The sequence below is a fragment of the Podarcis erhardii genome (assembly GCF_964252035.2).
Source record: "Podarcis erhardii genome assembly, chromosome: 2".
Classification (NCBI taxonomy): domain Eukaryota; kingdom Metazoa; phylum Chordata; class Lepidosauria; order Squamata; family Lacertidae; genus Podarcis; species Podarcis erhardii.
Window position 1 is genome coordinate 23,310,952 of NC_138498.1, and position 19,161 is coordinate 23,330,112.

Sequence of the window (19,161 nt, forward strand, 5' to 3'; positions counted from 1 at the left end):
AAATTGCTGGTTGGCATCTCTAACTCCAAAATAAGTCTACATGTATATATTTTTTTAGAACACACTAGTATTCTTCCCTCCCTTTTTCATCACTGCAATTATCAGACAAATATGTAAACGGCATTTATGAAATGTAAAAAGGGTTACCTTACCCATCAGGTAGATCATTGTCAAATAATCTACTGCAGTCCACAACTTGCCCTCCAGTACCTATCCGGTCTCTGGATTGAAGACTTACTACCAAATAAACAAACAAACAAAGGCCAAAATTAGAGATACGACAATACAATTCAAATCACGACTGTATTTGGAAAGAAATGACACAACTTGTTGATACAATCTTAAAAGCCTTTTCAGTTGATTATTTTTTTACACACTATTTCAACAGAGACATGATGAGACTGGCCCCATTCAAATGCCATACTGAGGCAGGATCGACAGTTTATTCTGGTTTATTGGGAATAAGCAGCATACTGGGGCACTCTACTTAATCATTCCAGCTTTGCTGCTGTCTTTGAACAAGTAGGACCAAAAAGCTGCAATAACCTTGGGTTCCCATGATACATGAACCCAGAATCCAGGTATCCTCTCTGGCAAGAGTGCATTTCATCCACTGAGGCTGGTACACCAGCTGCAGCTTCACTTGGTGACATCTAGGTGTGGTTGTGCATGAGGCTGCCTCAGTAGACTGCAACAGCTGTGCCTGTTGACCATGATTGGTCAATAGTATTGAAGTAAATTCACTTGGCTTCCGGTCTGTTTCCAAACGCAGTTCAGAGTACTGACCTTTAAAGCCCCATAAAACTTAGGACCCAGGTACATGAGGAACACCTACTAATATTCCCATATGCTGAAGTCATCTCTGGAGGTACCTCTGCCATCTAAGGTAAGGTGGGTGGCAACCAGAGAAAAAGCCTTCAGTGGTGGTGCCCTGTTTGTGGAATTCCCTCCACAGAGAGGTTTGGCTGATTGGCTTGTACTTAAAAATGAAGTAGGATCTCAACCAACTCATCACTCTTTAATATTTGGGGTCTCCCCTCCACTGACAAGAACCCTATAGGGAGAAGAGTATGCTTCTGTAAAGACCACAGCACCAAAAGTAAACATGGCTTCAAGAATCATTAAAATATGGAATCCTCAAAATATGGAATCCTCAGTGAATTTAGAGTTACTTTGCCCTTTAATATGGACTGGCACTTGTATTTTACAAGATGGAACCGTATTTAGATTCTTGATCAGCATTATGGAAACAAAGCAGTGTATTACTTTTAGACATTAAATACGTCTATAAGAAGTGCTGGACAGAGAACATTGTAGAAGTAAGAAGGGTCTAAATACGCAGCTCACAGTTCCAGAAAAAATACATACGAACATCCCTTTAAAAAATGGTAAGCTTTGTCCATTTGGTAGTATTTCTTATGCCTGAAGATTTTTCTCAATAGAACATCAGCCTGGCAATTTTGTGCCTGAAGTGCTGTGAACAGTAAAATAAAGGCTGCCTGTGAAAGCCTAAGTAGCTAGGTTTATTTTATAAACAGGTTAGTCAAGAATGAAACTGAACACACGACATTATTTGTGGTTTCTGTGGCATTAAGATTAATGTGCTTTTCTTAATCCTGTTTAGATTGGAAGTGAATGCTTGTGTCTAGACCAAAATGAGCACCTGTCCAGCAAAAGATAATAAGAGAAGCTGGGCCCCCTTGCAAGCAAAAGACATGCCAACTTTCTGAATGGGAGGCACCATTTGCAAACAAAAACCTTGCAGATCCACTTGTCCAAGTGGCAACATTCCCAAGGCAGACCTGAGTATGCAAATGTTATGAGATAACCGAGACATCAATTAACAATAATCTAGTACTTTGCTTTGTTGCATCATTTAAGTCAAATCATTTCACCTCAACCACTTAAGTACATAAGTGACCTCTTAAAATTAAATCAAACTGTAAGAAATTCTGGGTTGGATCCAACGGCTCCATTTTGTGAAGTCTCCTCCTATGAATGGAAATTCATTCCATCCAAGGACCTTTAGGTAAAATCCACTATTGTTCTTTTTTATCATAGATGCAGTAATGGTCTAAAAACATAATGTATAATATATAATGTGTGATTTTTCACAATGATGTTGTCAAATAGCTTCCTCTTTCAGGGCACCATCACTTGAAAGCACCAGAGCAACATTTGCAAACGTAACTTTTGTCTGTTCCTATTCAAACGAAAAGGCATGTGGGTGGCGCTGTGGGTAAAAGCCTCAGCGCCTAGGGCTTGCCGATCGAAAGGTCGGTGGTTCAAATCCCCACGGCGGGGTGCGCTCCTGTTGCTCGATCCCAGAGCCTGCCAACCTAGCAGTTCGAAAGCAGCCCCGGGTGCAAGTAGATAAATAGGGACTGCTTACTGGCGGGAAGGTAAACGGCGTTTCCATGTGCTGCGCTGGCTCGCCAGATGCAGCTTGTCACGCTGGCCACGTGACCCGGAAGTGTCTCCGGACAGCGCTGGCCCCCGGCCTCTTGAGTGAGATGGGCGCACAACCCTAGAGTCTGTCAAGACTGGCCCGTACGGGCAGGGGTACCTTTACCTTTACCTTTATTCAAACAAAACACTCACATAGGCAGCAGGTAGGTTTTCAAGGGCTGAAATATAATGGATTTGATCCAGCTCAAGTTAAGCAATGTTAAGGCCTACTCATTTCAATGGGGAAATAGTACTCTGCTTATCTCTCTCCCACTGAAAATTAATGAAGCTTCAAAAGCATTCAAAGTAGGTTGAACTTTAAAGAACCTTAATCCTTGCCTGATACATCATCATTGCAAAATCTATGGGTGCTAGACATTTTCCCAATCAAATAAAGGTAGTAATAATAACACGTTAGGAAAGGCTCGCAATGGAGTTCATTCTATTATCCATGAAGAAAATCAAGATAGTGTTCACAAACATAAATGCAAGGAAGATGATACACAGATTTAGAAGATTGCATCCAATGCCATCTTTCCATTCACAGAAGGTAATTTAAGCCAGCAGACATTTTCATGAATAGAACAGGGAGAGGCTATTATTCCTGTTTCCTTCTGCGCTCCCCACTCCCCGCCCCCCACAATCTGCTACAGAGACTTGGATAACCCTTGAGAATAGTTTGGGAGGTAAACAGGGGGTTGCGGGAGAATCTGAAGAAATACCGCACTTCTGCTTTTGTTCATGGGATACTTCACTGGATCAAAGAATCTTCTGTGAATACTGGATACAACCTGGTTTAGTATGCTCCATTTCTAAGAACAATATTAGAGCCGGCTTGATCAGATCCACAGCTCAGCATCCTCTTTTCACAGAGGCCAATTAGATGCCCACGAGAAGCCCAAAAACAGACCGGAGTCGAATCTTGTGATTCCCAGCATGTTCCATTCCCCCCCACCCCCCGACCCTCTTTTGGACACTGTAAACCTTTGTACTGTACAGCTCTCCAAAAGGCTGTCCTGCCTCACGTGTCCATGTGCAGGAGGAGGAAAGAGGCAGGAACAACTTAGTAAGACACAGTGTGGTATAGTGGTCAGTGCGTTGGACTAGGTCCTAGGAGCCCAGGGTTCAAATTCCCCACTTGGCCATGAAGCTCAAGGAGTGACCTCGGTTCAGTCACTGCCACTCAGCCTAGCCCACCTCACCGGTTTCTTGTGGGGATTAACTGAGGAGGGGGAAAAGATAGGCTATAAATGCAATAAATAATAAAATCATAACTACAGCCAAGTCTGTACCATGACAGCCTTGCCAAAACTTTTGCCTATGTTTCGTAGCTATGGCAGCTGCATCACACAACGTAAGTGGGATTTTCTGCCCAAACTGAGTAGGGATTCATCAAACCCCATGCCTCTTAAGACTGCAGGCTCTCCACACAGGAGCCCAAACACATGTCAGTAATAGGGGGAACTGGCCTCTGCGTGCACACTTTTTCAAATTCAGATGCTAAAATATTTGCTATTTTAACTATGTGTTAAAACAACATATTCAAATTAGCAAAATCAAATCTGCACTTACCTACAATCTGTCCCCTAACGGTATCATTGTCATTTGGCCCAAGTTTGCACAGATCCAACCTCTGATCTATGGAAGAAAAACAGCACAGCTTACAATCTACAACAATCACTTAATACCCGCATATACTATGAAGTTTTGTGCATCATTCTTTGCCTAAACATGTCTGTACTTTATTAAGTGAGGGGAAAGCATGCTTGTTTTCATAAAAGATTGCTTTTATATAATAATAAATTTAAAATTCTAAAAAGCTCATTCCAAAGCAGGGTCTACTCACACCAGTGTCTTTAAGGCGGTTTATGGCATTGGAAAGAAGTCTTACGCAGCCCAGAAAACCAGCTCCCTGTTTTTTATGAATTTTCTTGTGGTTCCATACACTGATCGTTATCGAATCTGACTTCCCAATGTATCTGAAAAAGGACAAGAATTGGAGCAACACAAATTGTTAACTGCACTCTTTGGACAGTCTATGGAATACACTTTATTTTTTTACTTCAGTGTGTTTTTGCAGCTAAGAAGTGTAAACATGGTTTCCCCTGGCAGAAGAGGTCAGATTCACAGGAACTGCATGCTACAGATTGGCAAAAGCTCCCCAAGTAATTTATTTGTAAAACAGATTTTACACGAAGGAATTTCAAAAGAGCTTTTCAAAATGTCTTGCGTAAATCAAACACGGTCGTCCTTTGGCTAGACAATGACAGTATGTCTAAGTGCAAATGGCTGGTATATCATTGGGTGTTTAATCCTGGGGGGGATATAAAATTTAAGAATTATGGTTCTCCCTGAGAGATGTTTAGCAGTCTTCTTCCATTACACATTCCCTGTTAGTACAAACATCCAAGTATTTCACTTATTAAAAGCATATCCTCCTACATTCACCCATTTAAATTATCTACTTCCCCCACCCGCAGAGCTGTAATATATCTTTCGTTATCTAACCATAAATGAAGCTGTCAGGACTGGCAGACCAAAACCCTGTTGTACCTTCCAAGACTTACAAGGGTAATTTTTTTTTCAAGTTCAGGGAACACTTCCTCCCACCTCACTGCTGCCCCCACCCTGCCCCACACTATCTGAAGGCCTACATGCAAAAAAAGGACCAAGATTTCTGTTGGCAGCTTGCATAACAATCAGCAAACAATCACAGGAGGGAACAGTGTTACTGAGAAGGGGGTGAAATTGAAATCTAGTTATATTTAGATTTAAAGCAATGCACAGCTTTGTATGATTCAGTTATTTAATTTTATTTATTTAGTTATTTAATTTATATCCCACCATTCCTCCCCAAAGAGGGAGGCAATAAATTATTAGTTGTCAGCCACATAAACAGAGATTAATGTAGTTTTCTGACAGGTCATATTTTGATTTCATCCACCTTGACTATTCCAATATAATTCTATGCAGAAGTCAAGAGTGCTTGATAAGCAATAGGAAAAGTGAAGCTGATCTTGTTTCATATTCTGTCCGCCTGCTTTAAAACCATAACAAGTTACAGGGCGCTAAATAAAAACTGTGCTCACTGTAAAGCCTTTTCCAGCGCTCTTAAAAAAAATTCATAACATGAAGGCATATGGTAAATGTATTTAATACATAACTTTATAAATATATTTACGTTTTCTGCTATTACAATGTTCTGCACGAGTCTTGTTTGTTCAGGATAGAAGCTGCTATGCCTATTGTATCTAGCTGATTCAAAGAAACTGTGGAATTGCTAAAGGACACACAGTCCCTGTGTTTAGCATAGGAATCAATGCAAAGTCGTCTTGCCAAGTAAATAATGTTTTTCCAGAGGAAGAAAAACATTTCCTTTATGGTTGCGTTGAGCTTTTTGGAAAAAAAGCTTTTCGTCTAGCCTACTGTTCACTTGAAGGCTGATAAAAGTATGTATCCTTATTTTGAATCAAACTGAAACGAAACAATGACAAAAAATGAAAAACCAGAAATTGTATCAAATAGCAGCTAAGACCAATCATTCACTTGACTCTCTCATTATTTATCCATCTAATGCTGCACATCACTCCTCGGTCTTCTAATCTTTGACATAAATTTGGATAATGGAAGCATGTATGTGAGCAAAGACAAAGTTATGAATGCTAGTGTCCCAGAAACTAGTTTCAAATCTAGACAATAAATCAATATATTTGTTTCACTGGATCCGATTTTCAACAGACTGGTTAACCAACTGTGTTCTTCACCCAACTAAAAATCTGTGACAGAACTCTGTTTGGAAGGGGGAAACCAAATGTAGGCAGCCACTAAGTATGGAAAATCTGTGTTGGAAAAGCCCACTTTGCTTATCAGGATAGAGACAATATTTCTATCTACAGCAAGAAACCAACAGAAACTGATTTTTAATCCTCTCTGACAAAAGCTTTTTATTGCCTTGACGTCTCCATTTACAGCATCAAATTGATCTAACTAATGTCATGCTTGCTTTTTTGAAAATTCTAAGAAATGGGAAATAAGAAGATTGCATTAGAGGAGTGCTTAACAAAAATGGGCAACATTTTGTTGACATTCAAGTTGATGACATAAAAGAGGACATAATTCTGGAAGAGGGCCTAGATTTTTTCTACTAACTAGTCTGAACTAATTCTATCATCTTTTTATTTCAGTTCCCTCTCATCAAAACCTAAGTTAGATATTACATTAATTTCATGCCTCTTGTAATGCCAAAATATAATTTAAAAGAGTTTACAGAAATCCAAGTACATGCAACACAATTTAAACATTGTTTCACATCACAACAAATCCATTTCACACTTAGGCCGTGTACACACCACACATTTAAAGCACATTACTTCCCCTAAAGAATCCTGGGAACTGTAGTTTGTTGAGGGCGCTGTGAATTATAACTCTGGGGGCAAACTACAGTTCCCACGATTCTTTGCGGGAAGCTATGTGGTTTAAATGTGTACTGTGTACACAGCCATAGTTTCAGTATCCATAAGGGGGGAAATGTTCACTGACTGCCAAGCAAGTTATTTCCTATAACTATGAATGTGTCATAGGTCAGAGACCAGCATTCCCATGCAACAGTGTGTTGTTAGGGTAAACATTATTATACTTTCAGAATCTACTGTATGAAATGGATAGTACAGCAAATAATCACAGACTTCTGGGTTAATCACCAATGTTTGGCAGAAAACTACATATTACCTGTACTATGTAATTTTTTTAGCCTTCTGTGAATAAAAAGAAATACTGAATATATGTTCTCCACAAAGAGTTGGGAACTTGCAAGAGTTAGGTATGTGAGCCTTCTGCAACCTGCTGCCCACCAGATTTGATTTGATTTTTATACTACAACTCCCATCAACTCTATCCAGTGCATAGCTGATGGGAGTTGTAGTCTGAAACAGCTGAAGCTCATCAGGTTACAGAAGGCCAAGTTATGTTGAAATAAATACATTTAAATGACATGGGAGGATTTTTTTGGGGGGGGGGTTGCATCCTTTCTCCATCAACACCCTTAATTACTGTAAGGTTACTTAAAAGCAAAGATCATCAGCATAGTCCTATGCATGGTTGCTCAGAAGTAAGCCCGTTAGATCCAACCGGACTTACTCCCAGGACTTTTGTCCTGACGTAGCAATGTATGCTGTCAACATACATTTGTCAACATACAAACATTTGAGCTGGGGACCCAAGCACTTAGTAAACCAGGGTGGTCCAACATGCAGCCCTGAGGCCCTCAGTAACATCTGTTGCCCCACGTCCCAGCCCTAGGGCCTCCTTCAAAAAGCCCAGTGCATTGCTCAGCCCACTTTTAGGAAGGCAGCAAGAGGGGAGGGTGGGTGTGTCAAATTTTGACTTCATCACCTCCCATTGGATGACAAGGCAGTGTGCGGCCCGTGTGTTCAGTGTCAAGGTACTCTTGTGGCCCACTTGGTATGAAAAGTTGGGTCACCTTGTGACCCAACAAGCCTCCTGACTCTAGGGAATCACAAACCCAGGCTAATACAGAACTGCAACATTTGCCCCTCTGCTGCAACTATTTACGTATAAACAGCAGAACTTCCTAGACAATGCCATTGCCACAGCTAGCCTCATTTATGCTGTCTGCAGAGAAAATGGAGAATCACAGAAATGTAGAGTCCGAAGGGAACAAAAGGGTCATCTCGTCCTACTCCCTGCAGTGCAGGAATCTTTTGCCCAACATGGGGCTTGTATTCTGCTCTACAGACTCAGCTACCAAGGCAGATAAGGGGACAACCAGAAAGATCCCTGACCCCACTTGGGGCTAATCAGAGGCTTTGGCTAGCTGTCTGACAGGAGGCCTGAGGAGCAGACTGGAGAGAGACTTATACAGTCCACTTCTGGGATATAGATTTGTTGCAAGCTGCAGGTGCCAACAGCTTCACTCAGAGGGCTGAGGTTGGCTGCCACACGGTCATGTTGTGGATGGGGCCAACCAGAGCAGTCTGCATTGCAGTGGGTCGAGACTCTATGTGCACAGCGGCTCTTTCCCCTGCAGGCAGGCTGCGGAAGAAACATCTGCCAGTGGGCAGGCTGTCCAACAGGAGGAGTTATGCCCTATGCATGAAAAGTTCTGATATGTTGTAACCGATAAAGTTGTGGCCATGTTTAACTCACTACAGGCCTCAATCTGTTCATTGCTCCTGGATCTCGCATTCCCCTGTGTGGTGCACAATACAGTCTAGCATTTCCCTCACCAATTTTCCTTCTGTTCAGCTCAGTTGGTAAAGCATGGGATTCTTAATCTCAAGGTTGTGGGTTCGAGGCCCACACTGGGCAAAAAGATTCCTGCATTGTAGGGGGTTCGGACCTTTGTGGTCCCTTCAAACACTGCAATCCTGTTTCTATGATCTTGACTCTTTTTGGGCTATAATGCAAGTAGATGCAGAATATTTTACGTACGAAAGAAAACGCTACAATAAAAGCCTAACTAATTTTATGCCAGTAACATACTGCATAAATAAACTGAGAGACCAGAAAGAGGTGTGTGCACGTTCATGTGTATGTATGGTAGCACAGCTGTTCATCCCATGCCTGTGTTCATCAATTGTCAGAATAGATACTCACCGTGTCCATTAAGCACTTTGATAGCTACAGATGTAAAAGCACCACAACAGAACTAGCTAGTTACTGTGCTTTTAAAGCTTTTAAGAGCTAATAAACATTTACCAACTCTCAGATAAATTATCAGGGGCTACCTAATGCTATACATTTCTATTCTATAATCAATGCCCAGCTCGAATTCTAGCTATATTGTGATCACTCCTATCAACACCTACAAGTCATAATGCTGATTCCACTTTGGATCAAGGGTATTCTTCACAGTATCTGTAGAATGGCACTGGCCAGATCCGTCAACCACCACTTTAGCAAATGGATCAGGAAGCCCTGTCAGAAGGGAGGAAAAATACATAATAGGGTGGGAGTATAATTAAATTAGGTCATCTTAATCATGAATGGCTGCCAAATATTGGCTTTTTATAACATATTTTGATTCTTCCAAGTTATCCCTTTTTCACTGAACAGTACTAGTATTCTTACATTATCCTAGGAATGTTAAGAAACTTCGAAGCCTTTCAACTTGCTTCTGTACTCAGTCATCTCTCTTCTTCAAGGCATCAAACCTTTCAGCATTGTTGCCAAATGTAACATTGAAAAAAAAGGAAAAAGAGAGACCCCCTGGTGCTTTTTCTACAATAAAATCCATAAGGAAGTCCATAAGCCTGGCCTTTCTATTTACTTATTTATTACAACTCACATGCCATTCAGAGTTTGCTTGCTTGGACTCGTGGCATAGGTGCCTCAAGACACAGTAGGCCATGATCCCAAATACTAGAAGAAAAGTGGTTCTTTACAAATGTTCTCACTAATCAAATACTTCAAAGAATGGGAAGACTCTTTCAGTAGTTCCAAAATCAATACACCTGATTATGTAACCACAGATTAAGTAATGTATATAACAATTTACAAATTTATAAATATTACATAGTACACAAGAGACTACAGCTAGAACCAAGGCTTTTTACATGATCTCACACCACATTTACTAAAGGGAAGCCTGAATGAAAGCATTTTTCACACTAGTCTGCTGCCCCCCTGTTCAGCTTCTCTCCTAACAATTTCCACCTTTCTTTCTGAGTTCTTTTCATGTTTTGAGATAACAGCTTCTAAAAAGGCAATACTACAAAAAAAACCCCAACTCTGTGCATTGTGTGTGCAATAAACATGCATAGCCCTTTGGATCATTGCCTTGAACTTTAGATTCCCACAAAAATTGTGGCCATTCATTTAAAATCACATTAGTGCTCTCTGACTTAGCTGGCTGATTACCACCTGGTAGCCAAGGCAAAGAGACATTCAAACCTTGTGTAACAGAATTCGGATACAAATACATAAACATTTACTTACGGAAAAAATCTTTTTTCACCAAGTTTTTTGCACACAGAACTGTAAGAAAAACAAAACACATTATGAAGATTTATCTACAAAGCATTTACAAAAGAACAGCAACACAATCACATGTACTGTATTGCTAAACATCACGTTAATCCACATTTATAAACTATGACTTAAATGTGAATGCAAAGAGTTCTCATTCTGCCGCTTCCCTGTTCCTACCACTGCCATGCCACCAAAAAGAAGTCTGGCTTGTTGGGACATCCAAACCTAGGCTTATGGTTCATTTCTGAACATTCACAATAAACCATAGGTTTTTTAAAAATAAAACCCCCTATGGTTTAATGTGACATGCAAACCAGGCCCACATCTGTATATGATTTATTAGAAATGTTCATAGGATTTTATCAGACTTTTTATCAGATTTTATCAGATTTTTAGGTGCAATCTTAAATAATAAAGAGCAGACACTAACAGTCTGAAAACACCTGGTGTTAATCCATATTGTGGAACTACAGTGCTAAGATTGGAAATAAGCCTCTCCCTGCTTCCAGACTGAACTTTGAATCCCCTGGTATCCTATGATGTCAGGTGATTGACAGGTGGTTGGTTCCACCCACATGTAAATATGGCCAGCATATTCTGAATCTCCTGATTTAAACAAACCGTGTTTTTTTTAAAAATCTTTTAAAAATCCCCAGTTTTCATTTGAGAATAAAAACACAGAGCACACCAGATGGAATACAAATAGTTTATCTACATATAATCTACTAACATGTATCCTGTATATCTTGTAGCTGTGGTTCAATTTTCATCAGTGGAAGATAACAAATTAGTACTAAATGTCACTATCTGTCCAAAATGACTTATGTTTGAAGACAGACTTTCTAAAGACACCCACATGCCAAGACCGCCTGAAAATAAAAACTTCTACTTATTATTATAGTGTTCTATTTGTGTTATGGAGTTCATGCTCAAAAGATATATTGATGGTCACTGATTCAGATGGCTTTAAAAGGAGACCAAATAAACTCACAGAGGAGAGGTCAATCAATGCCTAAACAGAACATTTCAATTCAGAATATGCTTTATATAGCCTGACCAAATCCTAGAAGGATTTCCAACATTTCTGAATGGATATTACCATTGTCTCAAATTCTATGCATCCAAGACTCAACTGTGCCAAGTAATTTCCTCAACTGATATTGTCACCATCCATTTTGCTGACCAAGCATGAAACCCAGGCTTTATCTTTGATTTCCCCCTTTCCTTTGCTCTCAGTATTCAATCCACTACCAAGTCCTATTGCTTCTCTGTGCATATTACCTGAACTATGGTAACTTCTCCTGATCAGATCATGTGATCGTCTTTCCCAAATCTTGACATCAGTTTCTCATCCCCTTCCTGATCCAGCAAAAATGTATTGTCTGTACATTCATAGTTATCTAGAGCCTTAACCACTATTGCTCTATCCTTATTTCCAATTATGTTCTTGCCTAAAATTATTGTCCCTGCAACTTTACCACCCTCTAGACAATTCAGTGTCTCCTGCCCACCCAGATGACACCATCTATTCTGCTGAAACTCACTGCTACACTCCTTGAATAGTTCTTTCTTCAAATCCCTTCTCAAAAGTCACCTTTCCCTTGAAGACTTCAGCTAAAATAAAATTTGAGTTAAGGACTAGGGATCAACCCTAACTCACGTCCTTATTTTCATTCCTTTCTACTAACACCACACTCCTCTCTTGCTTTTCCCTTTATGAAATGTAAATGAAGATCCTCAGAGAGACAATTGCCTTTTTGCTTATGCTACTGGGTAGAGCGCTATGTATAATGGCAATGACAATTGGGGGAGAAGGTTGAATGATTGTGACTTGGAGAAAAATTCACCAGTTGTTTATTTTATAGCAAACACTATTTCCTTAGTACACAGGACATACTAGTGTTAAGCCAGCAAGCCCGGCAATTTAACACCACAAATCTGAACTCATTTGCATAATAGAAAACCATGATCTGTGAAGACGTATATAGAACCATTCACAGTGGGATCAGGTGGTAAACAGGGATGTGTTATCGCCCCAACTCTTATTATTTTCATTGCCAAGATCCTACACATTGTCAAAGGGAAACTCCCCACCGGGGTAGAAATCGTATATCAAACAGATGGAAAGCTCTTTAACTTGAGTAGGCTGAAAGCAAAGAGTAAGGTGACCATAACTTTCACCACAGAGCTTCAATATGCTGATGACAACGTAGTCTGCACACACTCAGAGGATGACCTCCAAGCCATCCTAAATATCTTTGCAGAAGCTTACAAAAGGCTTGGTCTATTGCTCAACATCCAAAAAACCAAAGTGCTGCACCAACAAGCACAAAGCAACCCCTCTGCAATGCCACGAATCCAATTTAATGGTGTAATGTTCGGAAATGTTGATCACTTCTCCTACCTGGGCGGCTATCTTTCCACAAAGATGCCAAAATCCAGCACTGCCTGAGCTCTGCAAGTGCAGCTTTCTCCTGATTGAAGTTTTAGAGTGTTTGAGGACTGGGACATTCACAGGGAAACCAAAATGCTTGTTTACAAAATTATTGTACTACCAACCTTACTGTATGCTTGTGAAACACAGACCACTTATAAACGCCATCTCCAACTCCTCAAAAGATTCCATCAATGGTGTCTCCCAAAAATTTTACATATCATTTGGGAAGACAGGTGAACTAATGCCAGTGTACTGGAACAAGCAAAAATTACCAGTGTCAAAGCAATGATTCTTCAACATCAACTTTGCAGGACTGGTCATGTTGTTTGGATGCCTGATTATTGTCTTCCAAAGCAACTATGCTATACTAAACTTAAAAATGGAAAGCGTAATGTTGATGGTCAACAAAAGAGGTTTAAAGACTCTCTTCAAGGCAAATCTTAAAAAATGACGACGACAACAACAACAACAACAACTGTGAAACACTGGCCTGTGAGCGATCCAATTGGAGAACAGCCTTTACCAAAGGTGTAATGGACTCTGAAGACACTCAAACTCAGGATGAAAGGCAGAAACAAGCAAAGAGGAAGGCACATTTGGCAAAACCCTCACCATGATCAACTCCTGCCCAGAAACTTATGACCCCACTGTGAAAACACATGTGGATCCAGAATTGGAATCCACAGCCACCTATGGACACACCATTAAGACTATGTTCATGGAAGACAATCTTACTTGGCTACAAGTAATCACCAAAGAAAGAAGAAGATATAGAACTAATATGTTAACACATCAGAAATGTATTTTTGTCTTCTTTCTCATTCTTCCTCAAACACATGCCCCATTTCTCCACACACTTGCATCATTCCATTAAAATGACCAGGGCTTCGACCTCAGTTATGGTTGCAGTCATTGTTTTCATAGAGTGCTTCCAGACAATATGCTTATTGTCCAATTGCTATGGTTTGTTTCTTTTAATTACACCAAAGGGAGCAAGTTGTTATGATCAATTTGTACAAAACTTGTATTTTCCCACTGCTGCATCTTTTTTCTTACCACAGAAAAATCCATTATGGAGGGAAAGAGCAACATAGCAATCTCTCTCCAGGTGCAAACAGAAAAATGTACAACTGAGGTAAGGTGAGAGAAGTGGTCCCTGGGGAAATTGGATGACGTGTTGGTGAGGCCCTTCCTTTATTTATTGCCATCAGGTTTCTTGCCATCAACCAGTTGTAGAACCATTTCGTTTCTTTTACTGAAAGTCCTTTCCCTAAAGAGCTTTGCTTTTTGGCTCCTTTGCAATGTTTTGCTTATGGATTTCAGCTCTCAAAAAGTTTAATTGATTGCTTCTTCTCTTGGTATGAGCTGTCCTCAACTCCCACAGCACTGCTTGCTTCCCTGTCCTTTCTTTTTTAGATTATAGTAAGAGTGGAATAACAATATTAACTAACGGTGTTGTGAAACTGACTAGAAAAAACAAGTGGGCAAGTTTCCTAGTTGGGTGGTGAAACTTACTAGAAAAACTCAGGACCTTAAGTCTGAATGCAATAATGTTTATTGGAAAGTAAGACTGTAATCCTCTTGCCCTCTGCCACAAACGGTTTGTAAAAACATCCAGTTCTCAGAGCTGTGCAATTGCACTGTGGTGGAATACACACACAAAATTAAGAACAGTGCATGTGCACCAATTTGAAACTTGTAAAAACAAACATACACCCACAATGCTAAAATGGTGGTAACAAGCACCCACTTCGAAGTGTTGAGAGAGGGTTGTGTGTCAACAATGAAGAATCAAGAAAGGGGAGAGAACAACACTGTCCAATGGGCTATGTCCCGCCAACTGTGTGCATGGAACATAGCGATCTGAACACACACACACAAAATGTTATACCTCTTGAGTTGTGGGCAATGAACGACAATTTCATTTGCATCTTACAGCGAATAGAAATTATCTGGTAGTGTTAGGAGCGTCTCCTAGTCATTTAGAGGGAACAGTATTTTTAGAGCATCTCGCCCACACTCAAATAAATATTTTCATTCTTGCTAGTCTGAACAGATATTGCTTATTCATTCCAAATATGCATATTAATTCCAAACATTTACTACAATCCTGACAAGTATACATTGCAATTTCACACATTTTGTTCATAATTGGGGTGTGGGGAGGGAAGAGATACGTGGCTTTCATTACCTGGGCCTCTCAGGAAAAGCCAAAGACATAGCACAGGTTAACAACATTTGGCAACCATTGACACTTTACTTTTTCAGAACCACATTGCATTACACTTTCTCTATAGGGCACAGGGGGTGATAGGGGCATAAACAAGAACATCCTGTGAGCGGAACTCCACCCAGGGAGTCTCCGAATCCAATCCCTATATTTTAATAGAACTTTCTTTGGAGATTGGTTCATATTATAAAGTGACAACATGTAAGGAGTACAAGGTCTAAACCTCTATTGCAAGCCGTGTCTATACAATCCTAACCTTAAATATGTCACAAGCAGAGTAGGTGTTCTACAGAAAGATACCAGCAGAACTGCAGATGACGTAATCAAACAAGGGCACATGCTACACACTGAAGGCAATCACATTCTCCTTAATTTGACCCAAGAAAAATTCCTTTGGGATCCTAAATATGGCATTCTGTTTCTGGTTCATGCTCAAGGACTAAACCAAAACTCCACCCAACTTGACTTTTAAAGAACACATGTCCACATTACCCAACATTCTGTCTGCAGCTATGGCAATTTACAGTGTCTCCAGATTAATGGGAAGGTACCCAATATTTTTTAAGGTCCTTAGAAATTTTCTTCCCTTGCCTCTAAACCAGGAATCCTACAAACTTTCCAAAAGGAAATTCATAAACGCTAGAGCTGTCAAACATTTGAATTGCACACTCCAAACAATTTTAATGTAGGTGCCTTTTTGAGACACTGGAGGAAGCAAGAGAACTCATTATTAATTGCCAGAAACCAACATTACTATTATCTTTTGTTCCCAGTTGTAGAAGGGCACCAGAACAAAAAACGAGTAAATGAGCCTTTTTACTATAATCAAGTAAAGCTTTAGTTTATGGGGAGGGGGGCACAGAAGCTCTCTCTAAGCAACATTTGTTGCAGGTGTAGTTCTGCATGTTCCTTTCTTGCAAAGCACCACAAAATCAGGGGGCAGGTAGTAGAGAGAAAAAAGTCGATAGAGGCGGAACCATTTTTGAAACTGCTGTTCTTAGTGACTATAAACAACATGCTGAACAATCAATCTGAACAAATATTATATCGCTGGAGGCAGAAAGTGCAATGCCATTAAAGAAGGAAAAGGGGGGAGGGGTTGCAATATTAAGGAACCCATGTATCTGGATTTAAATAGTTGCATTCCCACTGAGAATTTGGAATTTGTTAGGTACACTGTAGAGTCTACCCTACACTCTAATGTTTAATTCAATCCTTGCAAATAATTGTTCAGGAGACAGTCACCCTACTTGCCCAATCCACATACCACAAGCAAATCCATGCACTCATCTGCTTTCCGAGGTGACACACGATGCTTTTCCCCTTAGAACAACACAAGGACCAGACTCACCCCTAACACTACAACACAGTTAAATTTAACAAGAGTTTATAAACAAAAAACCCATAGCTTACAGGTGTGGTTTGTTCAAAGTTAAAAACAAACACAGTTAAGCCTCAAGACCAAGCTCAGATGATGACTGCCTACATGAATTTACTGTTTTCCATCCAGGGTAACTGCAACTTGCCTCAGGCAAACAGCTTACTTGACATTGAATATTTTTCAAAACTAAAAGTCTACAAAAGCAGAAATAATCCAAGCAAAAATATTTTGGTGAACATTTAATTGAATGAGAAGCACTTTTCTGGGGATAGTTTGAGTGACAGCTTCTTTTTATTAAAAATGGAATGCAACTAACATTATTAAAATTATACTTTTTCTTGTAGATTTTCTTATGCAGCGCTTACTAAAGTTTCCATGCTAAAACACTGCATAAAAAAGCCCTGAAATGTAATCAATAATATGTCTGGAGAAATATATCCAATTTCAAGGAACAAACTGAGAAAATGTTTACATATGCAGGCACCAGCATCATGGTTTTAGAAACCTGGGCAACTGAGCACTTGGAATTTTTAAAGGCCCATATACCGTAAATAACTTAGAAGACCTTAAATTAAAATGTCTTTAGTGTCAACACTCCATACAATTAACATGCTTAACATCAATTAACATAGAACAAATGTTTATAATCCTGTTTTCATTTTTATAAGTTTACACCATTTTAAAACAAAAAAATCAAAGACAGTCATTAGTCTTATCCACTGTTGAAACATAAAGCTGATCTATGAACTGTTACATTATTGTTATTACTAAAGTCTGAAAGTAACAAATTTCATGCTGGCAAACAGCAACATTACAGCAGAAAAAAATAACCTGGTCCAAAGATAAATTTGTTTTCTAATCCTCTAGTTTTCTGATGTCATCACTGCAGGAAAACAACTGAATCTTTGTGAAGTCAATCATTAGCTCCACCAAAATAAAACAAAAGATTCAATAATACAACATTATTCTTGCTTCTCAAAGGATGCATTTTAAAATTGGTAAGAAAGAGGACAAGACAAAAAAGGGTAAGTTCTGCACCACAAGCTTGAGGGGGGTGGGTGGGAAATCCCTAGGCTATCCAAAATAATCTTTCACTGAAAGTCATTACCATGGCTTTTGCTGATTGGTTCCCAGCTGTTTTGCATGCATTATGCAAGGAATATAATAATTAAAAATAGGTCCCAGCTGTAGAAACACAATGCTACACTGCTGTTAATGTGCACTGCGCTGATAATGAATAGACTATGCTTTAATCTGAATAAATCTCCCAACTGCTCTGCTGCCTCTTGCCAAAAATTTCCTTTCCTCCTCCAGACTGTGGTTGCATTCCAATTACACTGCTGATTGGAATGAAGCTACTTGGGCAGGGGGTGGGGGTGCGCTGGAGAGAAAAGAGGAAAAAAATAGGAAATTCTCTATTTCAAAATATGCTTCTGAAACCTAAGAGCAACACTAGCAATTTAAACACGTTGATAATGCATGTTTAAATGTTTGCGACATTTTACCAGGCTTTATAGAAGAGGTTTCTTAGAAGAAGAAAAACTTCAGAAGAGAGCACAGAGAATACCCTAGGCTTTTTTTCAGTACTTCTAACCAAATTCCTATGTTTTTGCTGAACTGCTGGCAAGCTACACAGCCACTTACATTTTTTCTGTGATTTGCCTTCCAGAGCACATCACAATTCCAGAGATGATATGAACCAAGCTTTCTAAAGGGAATTGTAGCTAGCTGGAAACACTTGACAATAAAACTTTAGCCATTAATATTCTCCTTTCTAGAAAACATGTGGCAAAAATGAATTAAATTTGTTGAGAAATGTTCCGTCTACCAACTGCAACAGCTCCCCACCCTTCACGCAATGGCTTGAATCCAATGAAATGACAGCTCAAGGGAGGGTTCTCCACTTTATACCAAGTCTCCTTTCCTGCTACATCCACTATGTAACATCACAGAGTCTCTAGAGCAGTGATGGCAAACCTTTTAGATACCGAGTGCCCAAACTGCAACCCAAAACCCACTTATTTATTGCAAAGTGCCAACACGGCAATTTAACCTGAATACAGTAGACCCTCTACTTACAACCGATCCCTCTACTTGGGCCCGATCCAAGTTGCGACCACGGCAAACCCAGAGGTAAATACAGTGGTACCTCGGCTTAAGAACTTAATTCGTTCCAGAGGTCCGTTCTTAACCTGAGGCACGCTTTCGCTAATGGGGCCTCTTGCTGCTGCTGCTGCTGCTGCACCGCTGGCACACAATTTCTGTTCTTATGCTGGGGCAAAGTTCTTAACCTGAAACAATCACTTCCTGGTTAGTGGAGTTTGTAACCCGAAGCATCTGTAACCCAAGGTACCACTGTACCGGATTTGCTGCGATTCGCGCATGCGCAGAAGCGGCTGCCGCCATCTGCACATGCACAGAAGCGCGCTGCTGCCAAACAAAAGTGCTTCTACCAGCGACCCGGATCGACTTACTGATGGACCTCTGGATCTGATTACGTCCGTAAGTAGAGGTTCCACTGTACTAAGGTTTTAGTTTAGAAGGGGAGGTTGGTGCATCCATGTGGGGAGAGAGTGGAGCAATACAGCGGTACCTCGGTTTTTGAACAGCTTAGTTCTCGAACTATTTGAAACCCAAACACTTCAAACCTGGAAATGAATGTTCCGGTTTTCCAAC

General features: G+C 40.0%; 1 protein-coding gene across 1 annotated transcript in view; it reads right to left on the reverse strand.

Moving 5' to 3' along the window:
* SMURF2 (SMAD specific E3 ubiquitin protein ligase 2) overlaps positions 1 to 19,161 on the reverse strand; it is a 69,513-nt gene that overhangs the window by 25,102 nt on the left and 25,250 nt on the right. Inside the window, exons 2-6 of the mRNA XM_081850039.1 lie at positions 10,405 to 10,443; positions 9,276 to 9,384; positions 4,291 to 4,427; positions 4,021 to 4,086; positions 153 to 237 (exon numbers count right to left, since the gene is read on the reverse strand). Of these exons, the coding sequence (XP_081706165.1) occupies positions 153 to 237; positions 4,021 to 4,086; positions 4,291 to 4,427; positions 9,276 to 9,384; positions 10,405 to 10,443 (436 nt within the window). The remainder of the gene's footprint in view (positions 1 to 152; positions 238 to 4,020; positions 4,087 to 4,290; positions 4,428 to 9,275; positions 9,385 to 10,404; positions 10,444 to 19,161) is intronic.